Source organism: Eretmochelys imbricata, chromosome 2, assembly GCF_965152235.1.
Source record: "Eretmochelys imbricata isolate rEreImb1 chromosome 2, rEreImb1.hap1, whole genome shotgun sequence".
Lineage (NCBI taxonomy): Eukaryota > Metazoa > Chordata > Testudines > Cheloniidae > Eretmochelys > Eretmochelys imbricata.
In genome coordinates, this window is record NC_135573.1 from 267,433,813 (window position 1) to 267,452,635 (window position 18,823).

Here is an 18,823-nt window from a genome sequence, read left to right on the forward strand (position 1 = left end):
GGCGCAAGCGGCGGCTGCTTTGGTTTCTCTCCAGCTCGCGGCTGCGGCGCGGCTCCGAGGCCTTCGCTTGGCCCAGCTGGCCTCGGCCCGCTGCGGGGAGCGGCCCGGGGGCTTCAGGGTCGCACGGGGACCCCGCGGGAGGGCGGCTGCGGTTAAAGGCAAACGCAGAGCCCGGGTTTCCTCTTGTTTCCCCGCGGGCAGAAACCCGCGCTCCGCCCCCGGCAGCCGCTCCCGCTCCCCCGGGGACGCTGGGCCAGGGGCGCGCAGGCGGGCCGGGCTCCGGCCACACGTGGCAGAGGCGGAGCCTGGAAGCAGCGTCCCGGGCCGCGCGGAAACTGGACCCGCTCCCGGCCCCGGCAGCCGGGCCGCGGCTCCCTCCCTCCCTGCGGGCCGCGCTCGCTCTGCTCCGCCCGGCAGCGGGGCCGGCCCGTGGCGAGGCGGCGCCGGGACTCTGCCCAGCCCGCAGCGGGAGCGGGGCTCGGCCGGGCCGGGCCCGCGGGAGCAGCCCCGCCCGGGGGGGCCATGGCCGAGCGGGCCGCTGCCCAGGTAAGAGCCCGGCGGGCGGGGGGGGGCCCCGGGAGCTTCTCCCCGCCCGGCTGGGGCGGCTCCGGGGGGGTCGGGTGCAGCCTCTTGGGCCAGCCCTGACTGGGGTCCGTCGCACTTGTTTTTAAACGTTTCCAGGGAGGGGGGCTCCGCAGCAGAGCAGAGGTGGCCTCAGAGCTCAAAAGCGTCTCTTCAAACCCCCCCGCGGCTGCAGAGAAGCCCGTTCGCTCTTGTCCGCCCGCGGAGAACCATTAATTGCTCACCAGCTTTTTCTAACAGCCCCTCACACGTCGGGAGACGCAGCAGGTCCCCCTCGGTGCTCGCTTCTTGACACTAAACCTGCCCCATGTTTTCAGCCCTTCCTCGCAGGTCAGGTTTGCCAGCCTTGTGATCAGGTTTGTCGCTTTCCTCGGGGCTCTTTCCAGCGTGCCCACCTCCTTCCTCGATGGTGGTGCCCGGACTTGGGCCCAGAGCTCCCCCTGGCTGGGGCTCCCCAGTGTCCAGCACTCCTGTTACCACACCCCAGGATCAGGTCGGCCTCTTTGCCGCTGCATCACGCTGACGATTCCTGTTCAGTCTGTGGATTTAGGGAGAGTCCAGCCAGATCTATCAGGGTTCCCCGTCCACCCACTTAAATCCCCCAGCCCCATTCACCCTGTTCTTTCCTTCTCCCCCGCTGGAAACCCCCACTCTCTCCATATGCCATCAGATATGGGGCGGGGGGTGGAGGTGGAAGGACAGCCCTGCCTTTCCAAGCCCTCGTCCCCCCCCTACAAAAAAGCCTCCTACACTTCATGTATTAAACCCTGTGGAAATTCCACAAACCAAACCTTTGTCTAACAGGATCTGGCTGGGTAAGTGTGACCCCCTCCCCGAAGGGAAATCAAAAGGAGCAAGGAAATGACAGTGTCTGAGGCTCCCCTTCACTGTACCCCACACTGCAGCTTTCCATAGACATAAAAACAGCCACACTGGGTCAGACCAAAGGTCCGTCCAGCCCAGTATCCTGCCTACCGACAGTGGCCAATGCCAGGTGCCCCAGAGGGAGTGAACCTAACAGGTAAAGATCAAGTGATCTCTCTCCTGCCATCCATCTCCACCCTCTGACAAACAGAGGCTAGGGACACCATTCCTTACCCATCCTGGCTAATAGCCATTAATGGACTTAACCTCTCTCTTAAACCCTGTTATAGTCCTAGCCTTCACAACCTCCTCAGGAAAGGGGTTCCACAGGTTGACTGTGCGCTGAGTGAAGAAGAACTTCCTTTTATTTGTTTTAAACCCGCTGCCCATTAATTTCATTGGGTGGCCCCCAGTTCTTATGGGAACAAGTCAATAACTTTTCCTTATTCACTTTCTCCACACCACTCATGATTTTATAAGTGAGAGACTCGGCATCGTGGCAAGGAACTTGCTGCTCCCGCCAGTGACCCAGAAATGCTCTTTGTGCACCCCATTCCTAGCACGTCCTTAACGGCAACCTTGTGCATCCCCCATAGAGACAGGACACCCCCTCCCTGCTGGTCCTGTGTGCACATGTCACAGTATCGGTGGAGGTGGGGGGAAGGGTTTTGCGTTGTACTGGGGGAGGAACGTGCTGTGCGTCTCCACGAGGGAATTCCGTCCGCTGACGCAGGGCTGGGCGCTTAGCGGAAGTGCACTGTGTGGACGGCAGATTCAGAGGAGGCCGTTGGCCTTTCCTGGCTTTTCAGGGCTGGCTCTCTGGGGCATCTCACACTTGCTCAGCCTCAGTCCCTTTTAAGTGGAGTTTCGTTTGTGGAATGACGAGTCCCCCAGCTCCACTTACGTTTCTGTCCTTGCAAACAGGCTCCAGAATGGGACCCGGAGTCAAAGCGCCCAATGCCTTCACAGTCCCGCTCTGACCCCAGACAGGCTTCCGAGAGGGAGAGCCAGCTGCAGCCGGCCAAGCTTTCCATGTGGCCTGCAGTTGCTGCAATCCAAGCGGTGGACAGGACGGTGGATTCCCATGCCACGCGGTTGCTGACTCTGGAGAGGAGAATGGGAACAGCTGAGAAGAAATTAGTCGATTGTGAGAAAACGGTGATGCAATTTGAAAGCCAGCTGGAGAGTAAGTGGGCTGCGCTGGGAACTCTGATCCAGGGGTATGGACGGCTGCAGAGGAGGCTGGAGAACATGGAGAACCTGCTGAAGAACAGGAACTTCTGGATCCTGAGACTCCCCCCAGGCACTAGGGGGGAGGTCCCCAAGGTAACGATACCCCAGCTGGCACCGAGGGGCAGAACTAAATCATGTGCAGAGATTTTCAAGAGTCGGGGCCTAAAGCTGGGTTCCTACCTTCATATTTAGGCAATGAATAAGTGGCTGGATTCTCCCAAGTGCCGAGCGTCCCGCCGCTCCTATTGGAGTCCGCGGGTGTTGCCATGTGCTCAGCACTCTGGAAAATTGGGGTATTTATTCATTGCCTAAATATTGTCCCTTTGTGACCTGCTGGCTAGTCAAGTGCAGGGCCCTGGGGATGTTCCCGCTGGAACTTTATATTGATGGTATTTTCTGTGATGTAATGCTGTTTATTTACAAGGAAGGTACAAAGTTCTGCTTCTCCCAACACAGGAGAAGAACCAAAAGCTAAAAGAGTGTCTTAGCTTATAGCTCCAAGCCTTTGTAGCCAGCACCAGAGCCAAAATCTCTCTCTAGGCTTTTCTAGGGTCCAACACCAACCCATGTTCCCGACCACCAGGCTGCTGCTCGCTGGCTTTCTCCCTCCTCAGTGTTGTCAGTTCTGTGTGTTACACGCTCGCGTGTGCCCCTTCTCCCACAGGTTCGTAACCCCTTTTGTCTTCGGTGGAGATTTTGCAAAAAGAAAAGGAGTACTTGTGGCACCTTAGAGACTAACCAATTTATTTGAGCATGAGCTTTCGTGAGCTACAGCTCACTTCATCGGATGCATACCGTGGAAACTGCAGTAGACTTTATATATACACAGAGACCATGAAACAATACCCCCTCCCACCCCACTGTCCTGCTGGTAATAGCTTATCTAAAGTGATCATCAAGTTGGGCCATTTCCAGCACAAATCCAGGTTTTCTCACCCTCTACCCCCCCCTCCCCCCCCACAAATTCACTCTCCTGCTGGTAATAGCCCATCCAAAGTGACCACTCTCTTCACAATGTGTATGATAATCAAGGTGGGCCATTTCCTGCACAAATCCAGGTTCTCTCACCCCCCTCCAAAAACTACACACACAAACTCACTCTCCTGCTGGTAACAGCTTATCCAAAGTGACCACTCTCCCTGCAATGTGCATGATAATCAAGGTGGGCCATTTCCAGCATAGATCCAGGTTTTCTCACCCCCCCACCCCCATACACACACAAACTCACTCTCCTGCTGGTAACAGCTCATCCAAAGTGACCACTCTCCCTACAATGTGCATGGTAATCAAGGTGGGTCATTTCCAGCACAGATCCAGGCTTTCTCACCCCCCCCACCCCCCGGGAACACACACACACACAAACTCACTCTCCTGCTGGCAATAGCTCATCCAAACTGACCACTCTCCAAGTTTAAATCCAAGTTTAACCAGAACGTCTGGGGGGGGAGGGTAGGAAAAAGCAAGGGGAAATAGGCTACCTTGCATAATGGCTTAGCCACTCCCAGTCTCTATTTAAGCCTAAATTAATAGTATCCAATTTGCAAATGAATTCCAATTCAGCAGTTTCTCGCTGGAGTCTGGATTTGAAGTTTTTTTGTTGTAAGATAGTGACCTTCATGTCGGTGATTGCGTGACCAGAGAGATTGAAGTGTTCTCCGACTGGTTTATGAATGTTATAATTCTTGACATCTGATTTGTGTCCATTTATTGTTTTACGTAGAGACTGTCCAGTTTGACCAATGTAAATGGCAGAGGGGCATTGCTGGCACATGATGGCATATATCACATTGGTGGATGTGCAGGTGAACGAGCCTCTGATAATGTGGCTGATGTTATTAGGCCCTGTGATGGTGTCCTCTGAATAGATATGTGGGCACAGTTGGCAACGGGCTTTGTTGCAAGGATAGGTTCCTGGGCTAGTGGTTCTGTTGTGTGGTATGTGGTTGTTGGTGAGTATTTGCTTCAGGTTGCGGGGCTGTCTGTAGGCAAGGACTGGCCTGTCTCCCAAGATTTGTGAGAGTGTTGGGTCATCCTTCAGGATAGGTTGTAGATCCTTAATAATGTGTTGGAGGGGTTTTAGTTGGGGGCTGAAGGTGACGGCTAGTGGCGTTCTGTTATTTTCTTTGTTAGGCTTGTCCTGTAGTAGGTGACTTCTGGGAACTCTTCTGGCTCTATCAATCTGTTTCTTCACTTCCGTAGGTGGGTATTGTAGTTGTAAGAAAGCTTGATAGAGATCTTGTAGGTGTTTGTCTCTGTTTGAGGGGTTGGAGCAAATGCGGTTGTATCGCAGAGCTTGGCTGTAGACGATGGATCGTGTGGTGTGGTCAGGGTGAAAGCTGGAGGCATGCAGGTAGGAATAGCGGTCAGTAGGTTTCCGGTATAGGGTGGTGTTTATGTGACCATTGTTTATTAGCACTGTAGTGTCCAGGAAGTGGATCTCTTGTGTGGACTGGACCAGGCTGAGGTTGATGGTGGGATGGAAATTGTTGAAATCATGGTGGAATTCCTCAAGGGCTTCTTTTCCATGGGTCCAGATGATGAAGATGTCATTAATATAGCGCAAGTAGAGTAGGGGCGTTAGGGGCCGAGAGCTGAGGAAGCGTTGTTCTAAGTCAGCCATAAAAATGTTGGCATACTGTGGGGCCATGCGGGTACCCATAGCAGTGCCGCTGATCTGAAGGTATACATTGTCCCCAAATGTGAAATAGTTATGGGTGAGGACAAAGTCACAAAGTTCAGCCACCAGGTTAGCCGTGATATTATCGGGGATAGTGTTCCTGACGGCTTGTAGTCCATCTTTGTGGGGAATGTTGGTGTAGAGGGCTTCTACATCCGTAGTGGCCAGGATGGTGTTATCAGGAAGATCACCGATGGATTGAAGTTTCCTCAGGAAGTCAGTGGTGTCTCGAAGGTAGCTGGGAGTGCTGGTAGCGTAGGGCCTGAGGAGGGAGTCTACATAGCCAGACAATCCTGCTGTCAGGGTGCCAATGCCTGAGATTTTGGGATTGATTTCCCCTGATCGTTCTGTTAATTTAAAGAAGTGTTTACATCCAGTGTCAGAAGTTGGTGACCTCTGCAGTCACCGTGCCTGTAGGCATCACAGGGGGAATGTCTGAGCTGAGGGGTCTGTGTATACTGGAACTGTTACAGACGCTCGTTACTGTGACAGAAGGGGTTCGTCCATCCCTGTTGTGTAATCTACCTCTCCAAGAGGTGGTGGCTAAGTCGACAGAAGAATTCTGGGGTTTAGAGGTCGGTGTGAATTTTTCACAGCCCTGAGTGACAAAATTAGGTCAACCTAAGTTTTAGATGTAGACCAGGCCTTGCTTTAGACATCCACTTTTGAAACTCGTGGCCTCTTTCCCAGGTCAGTCTATTGAAAGATTTCTTTTCCCGTTGACATTCCATCCCCGCAGCAAGATTTCCCCAGTCAGGGCTGCGCGCTGGAGCGTGATTGCTCGTCTCTCTTCTGGAAGGACCCCAGAGTATGTTCTAACCAAGTTACAGAAACGTGCTACAATAGCGCCCAGGCGAATTGTGTTGACATGCTGCTCTGACGCTGTGTTGGCTGTTCCTTATTCACTGGCCTAAAATGGTTTGGATGAAGGGAGTGATGTGATCTGGCTGCCAACCTGTGTGACGGTGCCTAAAATCACACTGGTTAAGAACACCATGGCTGCGCTGGGCCCATTCCCTCCCCGCTGCAACTCCGTGGTGTCAGCACACAGCTATCAGCGCTCAGGCTCCGTATCAGAGTACAGGGTTCAAACGTCTGCAGGGGAGGAAGGACGGCCTAGGGCATCGGGCACTGAGCTGGGACTCAGGAGACCTGGGCTCAGTCCCAGGCTTCTTATGTGTCCTGAAGCAAGTCACTTAGCCGGTGTGTGCCTCAGTTCCCCATCTGTATAATGGGCATAACAGCACTGGCCTGCCTCACAGGCCTATTGTGAGGCTACACACATCCGACTGTGAAGTGTGGAGATACAATGGTGACGGGGACCATATAGGTACTTTGCTTAGGTTCAAATGTTGCTCCATATTTGCAGCCTCTGAGAACAAATTCTGTAGGCAAAACCTGAACAAAGAGTCACTCCACAGGGACCTCCTGGCTCAGTTAATCGCTGGGGCCAGATGATCCTTTGGATCAGTACTCCAAGAGTACTGCTTCTGCAATAGCATCTTCCCAGTTCCTGAAACCTGCCGAGGACCCGGGAAGGGGCCCCCCTCCCGCCGGTGAAAGGGGGATCTGGGAGCAGCTGCAGATGTGGAGTCCGTAGCAGCATTTGAGCTGTACTGCCTGGTACCTGGAGAGCGGGATGGAAGCTCCAGCACTGATCCTCGGGGAGAGCCGCATGTCGCATGGATGGAGAGGGGGAAGCAGTCTCTGCCCTACCCCTACGCATGACCAAACATTCAGATTTTCCTTTCCAGCTCTGCCGGTGCAGGGGTGGGGCAGCATAGCCTCCTGCAGCTCTAGCTGTGATGTCTGGGGTGTTTTTACATAAAACCCATTTCTAATCGTTTCCCCAATAATAGCCAGGGGAAATTGCTCCTCCCCATCTCTCCTGATTCATACGACAGGTGGGATTGACCCAGGAGGTACTGAGTGTGCAACGCTTGTGATTCCAGGTGCCGGTGACGTTCGATGACGTCTCCGTCTATTTCAACGAGCCAGAGTGGGGGAGCTTAGAGGAATGGCAGAAGGAGCTTTACAAGAACATGATGAAGGGGAATTATGAGGCCCTGATCTCCCTGGGTAATTCTTTTTTCTTCACTCTCTTAAGAGAAGCTGTGAGATCGCTGAAGGCAGAGTTGGCTCCAGCTCAAGTTTACTCTCCAATTCCTTTCATTCCTGGTGGATCAGTAGGTAAAATCCTTGTAGTGCGGGTCTTTGATTGACGGTGCATTTTAAAAAGAAATTAAAACACACCGTGTTGTTCCTTATTCCTCCACCTCCAGTGCTTTCCACCTGTGGCCTAGATGGTGGGTGGATTCAGTTGTGCATATTCTACACATGCACAGAGACTCTGGCTCTGTTGCGTTAATATCAGATCTCCTGACTGAAGACAGAAGTTGCGTCTGAGCTAATGGAAACCTTTGCAGTCCCAAATGACCATAGTGACATGGTGTAGCTGGTAGCACTGGAGGTCTCGCCATTTCACATATGAGCTTTGCTCCCACTCACTCCTTGGCCTCTCAGCTTGAATGGCCAGTTACTAGTTCTAACTGAGAAGATGGGTTCTGTGATTGGGCTGCATGGAGACCCCAAGTTGTGTTAAGCAGGTAGTTCCCAACCAGCTGCCCGAGGGCAATGGCTTGTGTTCCCCACTGACCTGAGCTGGATTTGAACCAGTCACCTAGAAGAGAGATTCCATGTCCTATCACTAATTGTGTGGACCATCCAGTTCCAACTCTAGATACTGGACAAAATTCAATGCTGGTGTGTGTGGGTACCTGTAACAGGGTGGACTAGATCTGGAGGAGGCCTCACAGCGCTGCCTCACCCCTCCCTGGAAAAGAGAAGAAGAGACATCCTCCAGGTAGCCTAGAGTGGCTGCAAGGGAAGCAGCCAATCAGAGGGGCTGCAGGAGCAGCCAATCAGGGCCAGAAGGGCCATATAAAAGGGAGCAGCAGAGGACGAGCAGTCAGTTGCTGCCTGGAGCTGGAGGAGGGAATACTGGGTTCCTGGCTGGCTGGAAGAGCAGCAGGACCATGGACAGCTCACTGCAGGCAGGACTGAGCCCAGGGAAGTCTGCTTGCAGGGACCGGGGGAACAAGAGGTGCTCCTGGCTGGCTGCAGGGGCTGTAAGGGCTAAGACAGGTAGTTGCTGGCAGGGATCGGGGAAGCGAGGGAATCGCTGCTGACTGGCTACCAGGACATAATTAAGACAGGCTACGGAGAGGTGGCCCAGGGAAGCGCAGGTCGTTAAAGGGATGTGGCATGTGTCTGATACTTCGAGGGTCACTGGGTTACGACCTGGAGGGCTGCAGGACATTTTGGACTAATACCCCAGAAAGGGTCCGTTTGCATCTGGACTGTGTGAGACTCGGGCAGAGGACTGAGTTCTGAACACCTGCCTGACAAGCGTAGCAGCCAAGGGGGACACAGTGAGCTGAGAAACTGAGGAAAAACTGCAGCCACGCACACGCTCAGCCAGTGGCTGTTGACAAGAGAAGGGTGCCACCCCATTACAGTGCCACTCCCCTTTGCCCCAGTGGGTTATGAGTGGCCAGCTGCATTGAGACAGATGCAAATGGTATCTGAAGTTAACTGTTAACCCTGGCGGCCCTGCGCTGGGCTGGCCGGGCTGGGCTGTGCCTAGCCGGCTGGCGGTCTCCCTGGCCCTGGCTGTGCTGCGCCGCGTCTAGCCAGCTGGCCGGACCCCTGGCCATGCCATACCCAAGGCCCAGCCGGATTTGCCCCAGTCTCCGCCGTGCCAGGCCTGCCCAGCTACCTTAGTTAATCACTTAAAATAATTTTAATCGTTTAACCGGTTAACTTTTTTAACCGATATTTGCATCCCTAATACACATCATGTAATTAGTAGGAAGGAAAGGAATAATCTCCAGGGGTTGACAGTGGACAGCAAATTCGATACCCCAAATGCACTGCCCGGTTCGCCCCAAGTTTTCCTTGGCTAAGATCCTGCACCTGAAATGTCAGGACATAACTGTACTTTGTGTGTCAGAGAACAGCCCCGGCGTCCCCAGGCTCCCTGGCGCCGTTGTATTGTAGAATAAATAGTGTCCAAATTAACCCGTCTGCCCCTCTGCAGGTGGCTCCCTGCGCGGCTTCTTGGTGCTTAATAAATAGGCACGTGGATTAATACTTCCTGTGCCCATGGCAGCCCCTTCCCTTAGGAGGAATCAGAGAGTCCCACCCATCAGAGGAACAGCGCCCTCCCCGGTGCAGCTTCTCTTCACATCACCTGTCGCCCCCAGCACTCGGGGGTTGGGTATTTCAAACCATTGATAATGATCTGGAATGAGTATCCTACTGTGTGAATCAAACCCTGGAGCGTCTCTCTCCATCTGCAGACTACGCCATCTCCAAACCTGACCTTCTATCCCGGATTGAACGAGGGGAGGAGCCGTGTGTCGGGGATCAGGGTCGTTCAGAGGAGAGCGAGATCCCTGCAGACCCCAGCCCAGGTACCCTGAAACAGCTCAGAAATGAGCCCTGAGGTCTCTCGATTCAGCTGGGTTCCCCGGGGTCCCGTTCCACTGACTGCCATAGCTGGAGGTATGACTGCCTGGCGAACGTGCACAAGGAGTGAAGTCAAATGGCTCGGTCCAGTGAAAGCTTCACGAGCTCTTTCATTCCCTCTGTTTCAATGGGCATTTTTCTGACACTTGTGCCAGGGACAGGAGAACATTTGGGGGAATTAGGGCGAAAGGGACGTTGTTTCCTCCGAATCCCTGAGATTGCACGAGGGGGTTGAGCGTCCTGTTTGTGTGTTACTCCTGTTCTTTGCTTTTTTAATCTAATCCCAGCCGGTGGGTAAGAGCAGCGATGGGATGAAGCCACAAATCCAGATCTGGATCTTGATTCCGCTTCCTCCCGCCCTGGTTTGACCAACTGTGTTCAGACACCCTGTGACACCGGACTTCCCCTGGCTGGTGCCCCCAGGTTAGGCAGGGCCGGGAGAAGAGAGAAGACCTCTCTGGAAGGAGCAAGTGGGAAAAGGGCTCCTTTGAGAACCCAAAGCCCGGAACAACCCAGGGGCAGTTACACAATTTAATCCTGGCAGCCTGCGTGCTGCAGAACGTCCCGTGTCCTGAACGGGCTCTGAGACGGGACAGGCTCGTCCAGCCCCCGGGGGAACCACTAGAACGAAGGGAAGCTGAAATTCTAGCAAGCTCTCAGAACGTGCAGCTCTTCCCCATAGGTGGATTTCTGTCGTCCTTGTCCCTAGCAAGTGCCATCTGCAGCCCTCCCCTCATCCCACCCCGGCCCCCTGCCCCCTTCCTGACCATTCTGGCATCGACCCCATCTGCAGCCCTCCATTTCCCCTCCCGCCGGAGCTGCACTAGTGTCTGTTGAGAGCAGCCCCCTCTGAAAACCGATGCTGGCAGAGATGGGTTTGAAGCTCCTTGGCCCAGCTCTCAGCAGGGAGGAGAAACACGCAGCGTTTGTCTGCGTTCAGGCTGGAAGGGGGAAGTGCCAGCCAAGGAGCTGGACCCGCGGGAGTTCTGCTCAAACAACAGAAGTGTAGCCGTGGGGCTGCACTGCGGGAGGGACTAGCTGCCCCGCGTACGATCTCATCTGAGCCATTACGGACGTACTTGGGGCAGCCAGCCCCTCCCACCGCCACGGCTACACGTCCAGCTCGAAAGTCGACGTACCCTTAATACCCTTGGCTGGGATTTGGTAAACAGCCTAGCGACTTCGGGCTCCCACCTACAGTGCATGGGAACTGGGTGCCCAACTCCCCTAGGCTCCTTTGAAATCTGAGCCTTTCTCTTTCCTGTGAATAGAACCCCCCGTTTCTGCATCAGACATTTCATTGTGGATCAACCAGGAGGAGGAGGATCCGGGCTGCGGGGACCGAGGGGGCTCTGGGGAAAATGAAATCAGTGGAAGCCCCTGCTCAGGTGAGTAATGGATTTCACCATCTCGGAGCTGCCGAGCACAGTAATCACACCAGAGCTCTTATCTCTGCGCCCAGCCATCTCCAGGGACCAGCAGCCGTTTCCTCACCCTCTGGGCAGACTGTCACTGACGTCTGCATTGCTGTACCCGACTTCTGCTGGCTTGTCCCCCTGCCTTTCAATAGCACACAGCCTGCCTCCGCCTCACCCCGTGTGGGGCTGGCAGTGCCCTGCGGGTGCTGGCACGGAGCAGCCCCTCTGCTCAGGAGCTGGGACGGGACCTGCCCTGCATGCACAGGATGCTGTCTCACTCCCTTGCCTCCAGCGTGGGAGCCTGACCCGTCTGGCCGTCAGTGTCCGTGCTCTGCGTTTGTTAAACCCAGCGGGGCGGGGGTGTCCCTTAGTGTTCTGGCCGTTCAGCAAATCCCCTCCTTTGGAGCCACCCAAACTTGTCTTTGGGCCGAGGAGGGGTCCAAAGCAAAGGTGGTCGGGCCTGAGCTCGGTGTTCGGATCTGGCCGAGAGCAGAAGAACGCGGTGTAATCCTCTTTGCCCTGAACAGAGTTTCAGATTGTCCCCCCCGATGCTGTGTCCTGGGTTAAACGAGAAAAGGAGCCGTGTGCGCAGGATCGGCCGGTCTCTGGAGAAAGCAGAACCCCTGCAGGTCCCAGCCCTGGTGAGTAGCAGCCAAGACCACTGGGCACAGGGCGTGAGGGGACGAGCAGGGAATCCAGCCGGATCGTTTTACAATTTCTGCTCATCTGCTCTCAACTTCTGACATGTTGTTAGTTTACAGGCTGCAAACCAGCCGCTCGCACCCCCTTCTGGCCCTGGCACCACCCAGTCCCATCGCTGAGCCTCTCCTCCTTTCCCTCTTTGGACAGTCTGACCACTGGTCTTAGCCCCTCGTTTTCTGCTGCTTCTTGATCCTCACAAACGCCTTTTGTATCCATTAAAAAGAGGTGTCTTCTCTCCTCCAGCAAAGAGCCAGTGCTGGCTTTAAACCCCCTAACTCAGGGTTTAAGTGGGAGTAGAAACCAAACTGGAACGTAATCCCACAGGAGTGGAAGGGACCCCTGGGACCTGGAGTCCAGTCCCTGCTATCGCTGGCCACCCCAGCATGGAACTTGTTGCTGGAAGTTTGTTTATATTCCTGTTTTTTCAGGGTGGCACTAGATACAAGCATTTGTGGCTAAATTAGTATTAAATCCAAGCGGAATTTGTACGGTTGCTCCAAACATGCCTAAAAGCCCCACTAGTCAGGAGTTGCTACCTCCGAACAGTGATGAACCTTGATAAGCCTGTACGTTGATCAAGGATACGCACAAAAAGGAGTCGGCCCAGGGGTGCTCAAACCCATGCTGGCTGACTGGCTCCCACGTGGACAGGCAGACACGCTAATGAACGAAGCTCACCCCTTTATACCCTTTCACAAACAAGTGATGTCCAATCACCTGCCGTTGTCTTCTCTAACGGCCACGGATTAGGCAGTGTGGAGTTGTCCTTTCTCTGGCTTTGGCTAAAAAATGCTGGAGCAGTTGGACAAGGAATTTTCCTTCTGACTTCATCAGCTCCGCTTCCGGTTTAATATTTCCCGCAGAGCGTACCCTGGTGCAGGCACGGCTGCTTCAACCCTCCTGTCATGCCTTCCCACAGCTGGGAAGTACCTGCCCTGTACGGAGCCTGCAAAAGCAGATTCTCTGTAGTCAAGTGCATCTAACCCTGGATAGACTAACCCGACCCTTTCAGAAACCTACAAGCTCCACCTTTAAACCCCTTTTTCTTGCCTCCGCTTCTGTCGGGAGCCCCCTCCGGGACGTCTGTCCCCTGATGGTTAGAACCCGTCTGCTAATTCCCAGCCTGCTCTTCCCTGTGAACAGAATCTCCTGCTCCAGCGCCTGGCCTTTCCCCCTGGGTTAAACCGGAGCCAGAGCCACGTGTGGGGACTCAGCCGGCTTTGGAGCAAAGGGGGCTCCCTGCAGAGCCCAGCGCAGGTGCGTGTTGGAGAGAAACCGCTCGGAACCAGTGAGTGCCGACAGGAGCCTGTCAGACCCAACTTCCAGCGCATTGCGACTGCAAACGGGCTGCCGGGATCATCAGGCCCCTCCCATCCCCTCCAGCACGGCCCCTCTGCCGGAGGGAGGGGGGTGGCGTAGGCCTGGCCTTTCCAGCGTCACTCCACCTGGGGAATTCCCAGCAGGCCACGTAAGGCTGCTGTGCAAGCCCAGAGTCGCTCAAAGCAGCCTCATCGCTGGTGATCTCAAGGCCCAGGGCCAACCCCAGCACCTCAGGGAGACGGGGAAAACTTCCCCTCTGCCCTTCTCTAGGGGGAACAAAGGATTTATCGACCCGGAAGCGAGGTGGAGCCCGGTCCGGTAAACCAGCACCTTGATGAGTGTCCCCGCTCGCTCCCCACGGCCAACTTCCTGGGACTTGACTCCAAAGCTGGAGCCCCTGAATCGCAGAATTCCCTCCCTCCCCGGCAGGTGACGTGAATAACGGCTGCTTTCTTCTGCCCCTGCAGGTGATGGGATCCCGCTCCAACTTGCAGAGGAGCCTCGTGCCGAGGAGGGGGGCAAGGGCCCAGGCCCCCCTGGGGCGGTTTGCACAACGTCCAAAGGGACCAGGGTCCAGAGCCCCGGGGAGGGCCCTGCGGCTCGGCAGAGAAGCGTCCTAGGGAGGTCGGCTCAGGGCAAGAGGGGCATTGGGGAGCTCAGAGCGGCCGGGGGCCAGCAGAGAGCCGTGGGGGGCAAGCGGCCCGGCCCGTGGCCCGAGCGTGGGAAGTGCTTGGGGCAGAAGCAGTCGCTGCTGAGCCCCAAGAGGAGCCAGCTGGCGGAGAAGCCCGCCAAGTGCAGGGAGTGCGGCGAGAGCGTCGGCCGGGTTCAGTGCTGCCTCCAGGACCAGCACATGCCCCCGGGCAAGCTGCCCTTCACCTGCGCCGAGTGCCGGAAGCGCTTCCGCAAGAAGCGGCCCCTGCTCTTCCCCCCCGGGCCGCACCCGGCCGAGCAGCCCTTCTCCTGCCCCGCCTGCGGCAAGGCCTTCAGCCGGCGGGACACGCTCCTGGCTCACCAGAAGACCCACCTCTGAGAGCACAAGTCCGTTGCGCTGCCTGTGGCCAGGGCTTTGTCACCGAGGGGCACACACAGCACCAGTGGGCACCCGCCATGGGGGGCTGGCCCCCCCAGTGCGGGAGGAGCTTCGCCCACCTGTGCTTCCTGGCCAAGCACCAGTGGGTCCCTCCAAGGGCACTCAGTGTGGACGGGGCTTTGCCCGCCAGGACAGCCTGGCACAGCACCAGAGGACACGTCTCCTGCACGAGCCTGCCGAGGCCACCGTGGGGCTGGCAGCGGGGAGCCAGGGCCTCTCGGGCTGCACCGGCCCCTGAGCTGGGCTTGGCAACCCAACCCCCAACTGTGCCCACGTGACACGTGTTACATCCCACCCGTGCCAGGCGAGGCAGAGACCCTCCAGGAATAGAGTCCCTGGGGAGGGTTTGGGCCAGCTGGGCTGTGGCTGCCCACCCGAGCCCTGCAGAGAAACCATCTGTGTGGGGACAGGGCTTCCCACAGCTCCGTGGTGGGGAACGTGTCGGGTCGGAGTACTAAGAGGTCCAGCGCCCACTGGGAGGAGCAGCCGCACTGCTCCTGAGCACGGGGAAGGTTAAACAGGGACACTGAGAATCCAGGCAGGAGTATCGCTCGCTGTGGGAACATCCTTGGTCATACACCACGAGCCAGCTGGGCTGGTGCATTCGGGTCCCTTTGCGCACCCCTGTGTTCGGGCAGCACAAAGGGGCCGGAAAGCAGCCAGGTTGGGCCAGCTGAGAATCCCCGGGCATGGGGGAGCTCTCAGCTTGTGCACCGACTCCCGTGCCACCATGGCCCACCCAGCCCTGTACTGGGGGCTCAGCCAAAGCGCCCAGTGCCCCAGCTCTCCCCACTTTGCCCTGAATGCCGTGAGCCCTCCACACCTCTGATTATCCCCGGGCAGGGCCTTCCGTTCTAGAGTGGATGGGCCGTTCCTAACTGCGGAGACTCCAGTGGGGTCTGGCTCGCACGCTCTGCCTGTTGGTAACTGGACAGTCTGACCAACGGGCTCGCGCAGGTCATCAAACGATGTCTGATGGTAACTTGGTCGGTACTGACCTGGGACCAGGTCACAGGAGTAAAGCGCCATCCCTTGTGACCAGTCCTCCCTGCTCCCAGCCACTTGGCTGCTCCGAAGTCATTGAGGCACAAGATCACGCACAGTGGAGAGGAACCGCGTGTGTGTACCGAGTGTGGGAAAAGCTCCCGGTATGAGCATCTCCCGGTTACCTGCCAAGAGTCACAGCAGGACGAGCTCCTCCTCAGGGACGGGCCCCTGGGCCTGCAGCAGGGAATCAAACCTGGGCCCCTCTGTTCCAAAGCAGAACAGGACTGGTCGCTCAGCCGTTCTGGTTTGACGGTAGAAATATCACAGCTGTTACCGGCTCAGAAACAGCTCAGGAATTTAACTCTCGGCGCTGGGAGAACCCACTGCCCTGCACCCTCTGCAGTCTTTTCCCCAGTGCAAAGTGCGTGCAGAACGCTTCCAGATCAGCTTGCTGCAGCCTCTCCCCCTGGGCCAGTGTCAATGAGAGCAGAGGGTGCAAGGCAGTGGGGGGACAGGCCCTGAGTTGCAGTCATGGATGGTTCTCCAGTGAGGACAGCTAGGTTGGGATTTTCATAACAGCCTTTGGGAATTAGGTGCTTAAATTCCATTCAGAGTCAATGGGAGCTGGACACCAAGCTCCCTTAAGGGGCCTGAGGCTTGGAGCTTAACTTGTTTCTAGAACAGGGGTCAGGAACCTGCAGCATGCATGCCAAAGGCGGCATGCGAGCCGATTTTTACTGGCACACTGCTGCCAGCCAGGGTCCCAGCTGCCAGCCCCACTCAGCCCGCTGCCTGCCTGGGTGAACGGAACCCCAGGCCGGCAATGGGCTGAGCGGGGCTGGCGGCTGGGACCCCGGCTGGCAGGAGCCAGCAGAACCCTAGACTGGCAACGGGTGAGCCTCTGCCGGTCTGGGGTTCTGTCCGCCATCCCACTCAGCCCACTGATGGTCTGGGGTTCTGGCTGCTACCCAGCTCAGCCTGCAGGCGGTCTGGGGTTCTGGCCGCCGGCCCCTTGCTAGCCGGGGTCCCAGCCATCGGTCCTGCTCAGCCTGCTGCCGGCCTGGGATACCAGCCACCCGCCCCGCTCACCTCGCTGCTGGTCTGGGGTTCCAGGCACCTGGTCCCCTGCCAGCTGGGGTCCTGGCCGCCAGGCCCACTCAGCCCGCTGCCAGTCTGGGGTTCCATCAGTGGGGGCCCTGTAAATGTAAAATTTATTACTGGCACACAAAACCTTAAATTAATGAAGACTTGGCACGCCACTTCTCAAAGGTTGCCGACCCCTGTTCTAGAACATTAGGTTTGGATTGAAACATAAATCCTCGATGCTGCTGGTTCTACTCCACATCCCTACCTGCTTAAGGGAAGTGGCAGCATACACAGCGAAATGTCAGAATAAGCTGGGTTTTTAAAATTACTTTCAAAATGCTGCTTTTGGCTGCCTGCCTTCTCTGACCTCCCCAGCTCAGCCTGTTACCAGCCTGGTGTGGGCTTCTCCTCTTCTGCCTTGGTTCACACGTCGAGGTATTTATTCTGCATCACAGATGCGGGCTGCTGAGGTTTTTCTTTAGTTTCATTTGAGAGGCTTTGGGCGCATTGGCACCCAACATACACTGGGGTTTCCTTTTCAGGAGGAGTCAGGGGAAGAGAATCCCCTTCCCATGATTTCCAGGATCAAAAGGCTGCTGGAAACCTGTCTGCTCCAGAAACATGTAAAGAGCAGCTTGGTAGAAATGGCGGTTTTCTAAAGTCTGTAAATAAAATAGCACAAGCTAATTGCATGGGCCTTGGCTCCTTTCTGTCCTCCTGCAGCAGAGGGAAGAAGAGTGTTGTGGTCTCTAAATAACAGGGAGTGGGGAGTGTACGGTTTGCTACAGACAAACTCCAGCCCTGCCCTGTGCAGGTGGGACCCTGCTGAATTCTGTGGCCCACTGTGGGCAGCTGAAAGAGACAGGTAGCGATGGCCCCTGTCCATGCCAGGACAGGAGTGGGAGCTGGATCCACTTTGCACCCAGAAAAATGGACGTTGGGTGGGTTGAGGCCTTCTTGTAACACGAGCCCTAGCCAAGAGGAGGGGCTGGGCCTGCCCCACGCATGCACGAGCCTCGGTGCAGCCCCCAGGTGGGAAAGCGGGAACGTAGGAGGAAAGGGCAGAGTCTGATCGTCTGCCCAAGAGGATGTGAGCGTGGTAGCCTGCGGGTCAGCTTGACTTGCATGAGCCTGAGCTGGGCTTCTCCTTCTGAACGACGGGCAGGCCCCAGGCGGCCATGGGGTGGTGGGGGGGAGCGCTTCCAAGGAGAACCTGTTTTCCTGCCCTGCCGTGGTCACCTGCTCCTGTTCGTGTGCGGTAACACGCTCCGGCGTGGGCCGCTGGATCTCAGCCCAGCCTGCTCCAGATGCTGCGTTTCAGAGGGCAGGAAACGCACCAACGCTAGCCGGCTGTGTTACAGTGCGGCACTGTCACGGTGTGGCTCAGCAGTGTGTTTTGTGTTGTTACTGCACTGCTACGCAGCACCACAGTCTAGGCTCTTGCAGGCAGCCAGAAACCTGCGCACTGTTTTAGTGTCCACAAGTGAGCAAGGCACTTCCCCGGAGAGCCAGCTGTCTGCCTCCCAGGAGCGTACAGTGGCGGACTTGGTAGACAAGTGAGGCTCTAACATACACCAGCGAGGGGAACATCCCAAGGGAGGGATTCAAGTCACGGAGAGGAGACGAAGCGGTTACTTGGATCAGGCAAGCGGGTGGAATTCTCCCCTGTGCAGAAGGCCAGCCAGGCCATCGGCATCTTACATCCTGCTTCAGCCCTATAGCATCAAAGTGTTGCGTGGACCCCGTACTGGCCCCTCTGCATGCTCCAGGCGAATTCACTGGAGTGTTGGAGGGTTCTGATGTTTTGGGGAGGTGGCGTTTATTTGATGTGCGGATGCATATGGTTTGAATTCAGCGAGGACGGAAGGCTGGCAGGTTTTGGAAGAGCATTGCAGTTCACTGGGTTGGTCTGATGATTTGTAACACCTAGGAGCCCTAGTCAAGGACCGGGACCCTGCTGCGCTAGGCACTAAAGGAACAAACAGAAGACAGCCCCCGCCCCACAGAGCTGACAATCTAAGTAAACATCCCTGAGAAAACTTCTCCAGCAGAGGGGGTCCATTGTCAGGACGCTTTTGTAAGGCTGCCTAGAATATCCTTCACCCTTGGCTTGCTGAATGTTGGATTCCCCAGGGAACTTGGAACAGGTAGAGGTAACTACATCACACTTTCATGTTTAAGCAAAGGAAATGCACACTGGTGAGCTCTTGGGGCAGGGACTGTCCCTGGCTGTTTGTGTTCCACCCAGCACAATGCGGTCTTGATCTGATGGGGTCTTTTAGGCACCGTTGCAATATAAATAACCCTTATTAATACACTGGTCACTCTGCCACC

At 56.2% G+C, this 18,823-nt stretch overlaps 1 protein-coding gene across 1 annotated transcript in view; it reads left to right on the forward strand.

Annotated features, from left to right (window-relative positions):
* Nucleotides 1-345: 345 nt before the first annotated feature.
* The window catches only part of LOC144260218 (uncharacterized), a 33,535-nt gene continuing 15,057 nt past the window's right edge, over nt 346-18,823 (forward strand). The window contains exons 1-9 of the mRNA XM_077808773.1: nt 346-546; nt 2,371-2,772; nt 7,309-7,435; nt 9,718-9,831; nt 11,158-11,274; nt 11,832-11,945; nt 13,150-13,263; nt 13,794-14,355; nt 15,475-15,715. Coding sequence (XP_077664899.1) covers nt 523-546; nt 2,371-2,772; nt 7,309-7,435; nt 9,718-9,831; nt 11,158-11,274; nt 11,832-11,945; nt 13,150-13,263; nt 13,794-14,355; nt 15,475-15,715 — 1,815 coding nt within the window. The 5' untranslated portion in view covers nt 346-522. The remainder of the gene's footprint in view (nt 547-2,370; nt 2,773-7,308; nt 7,436-9,717; nt 9,832-11,157; nt 11,275-11,831; nt 11,946-13,149; nt 13,264-13,793; nt 14,356-15,474; nt 15,716-18,823) is intronic.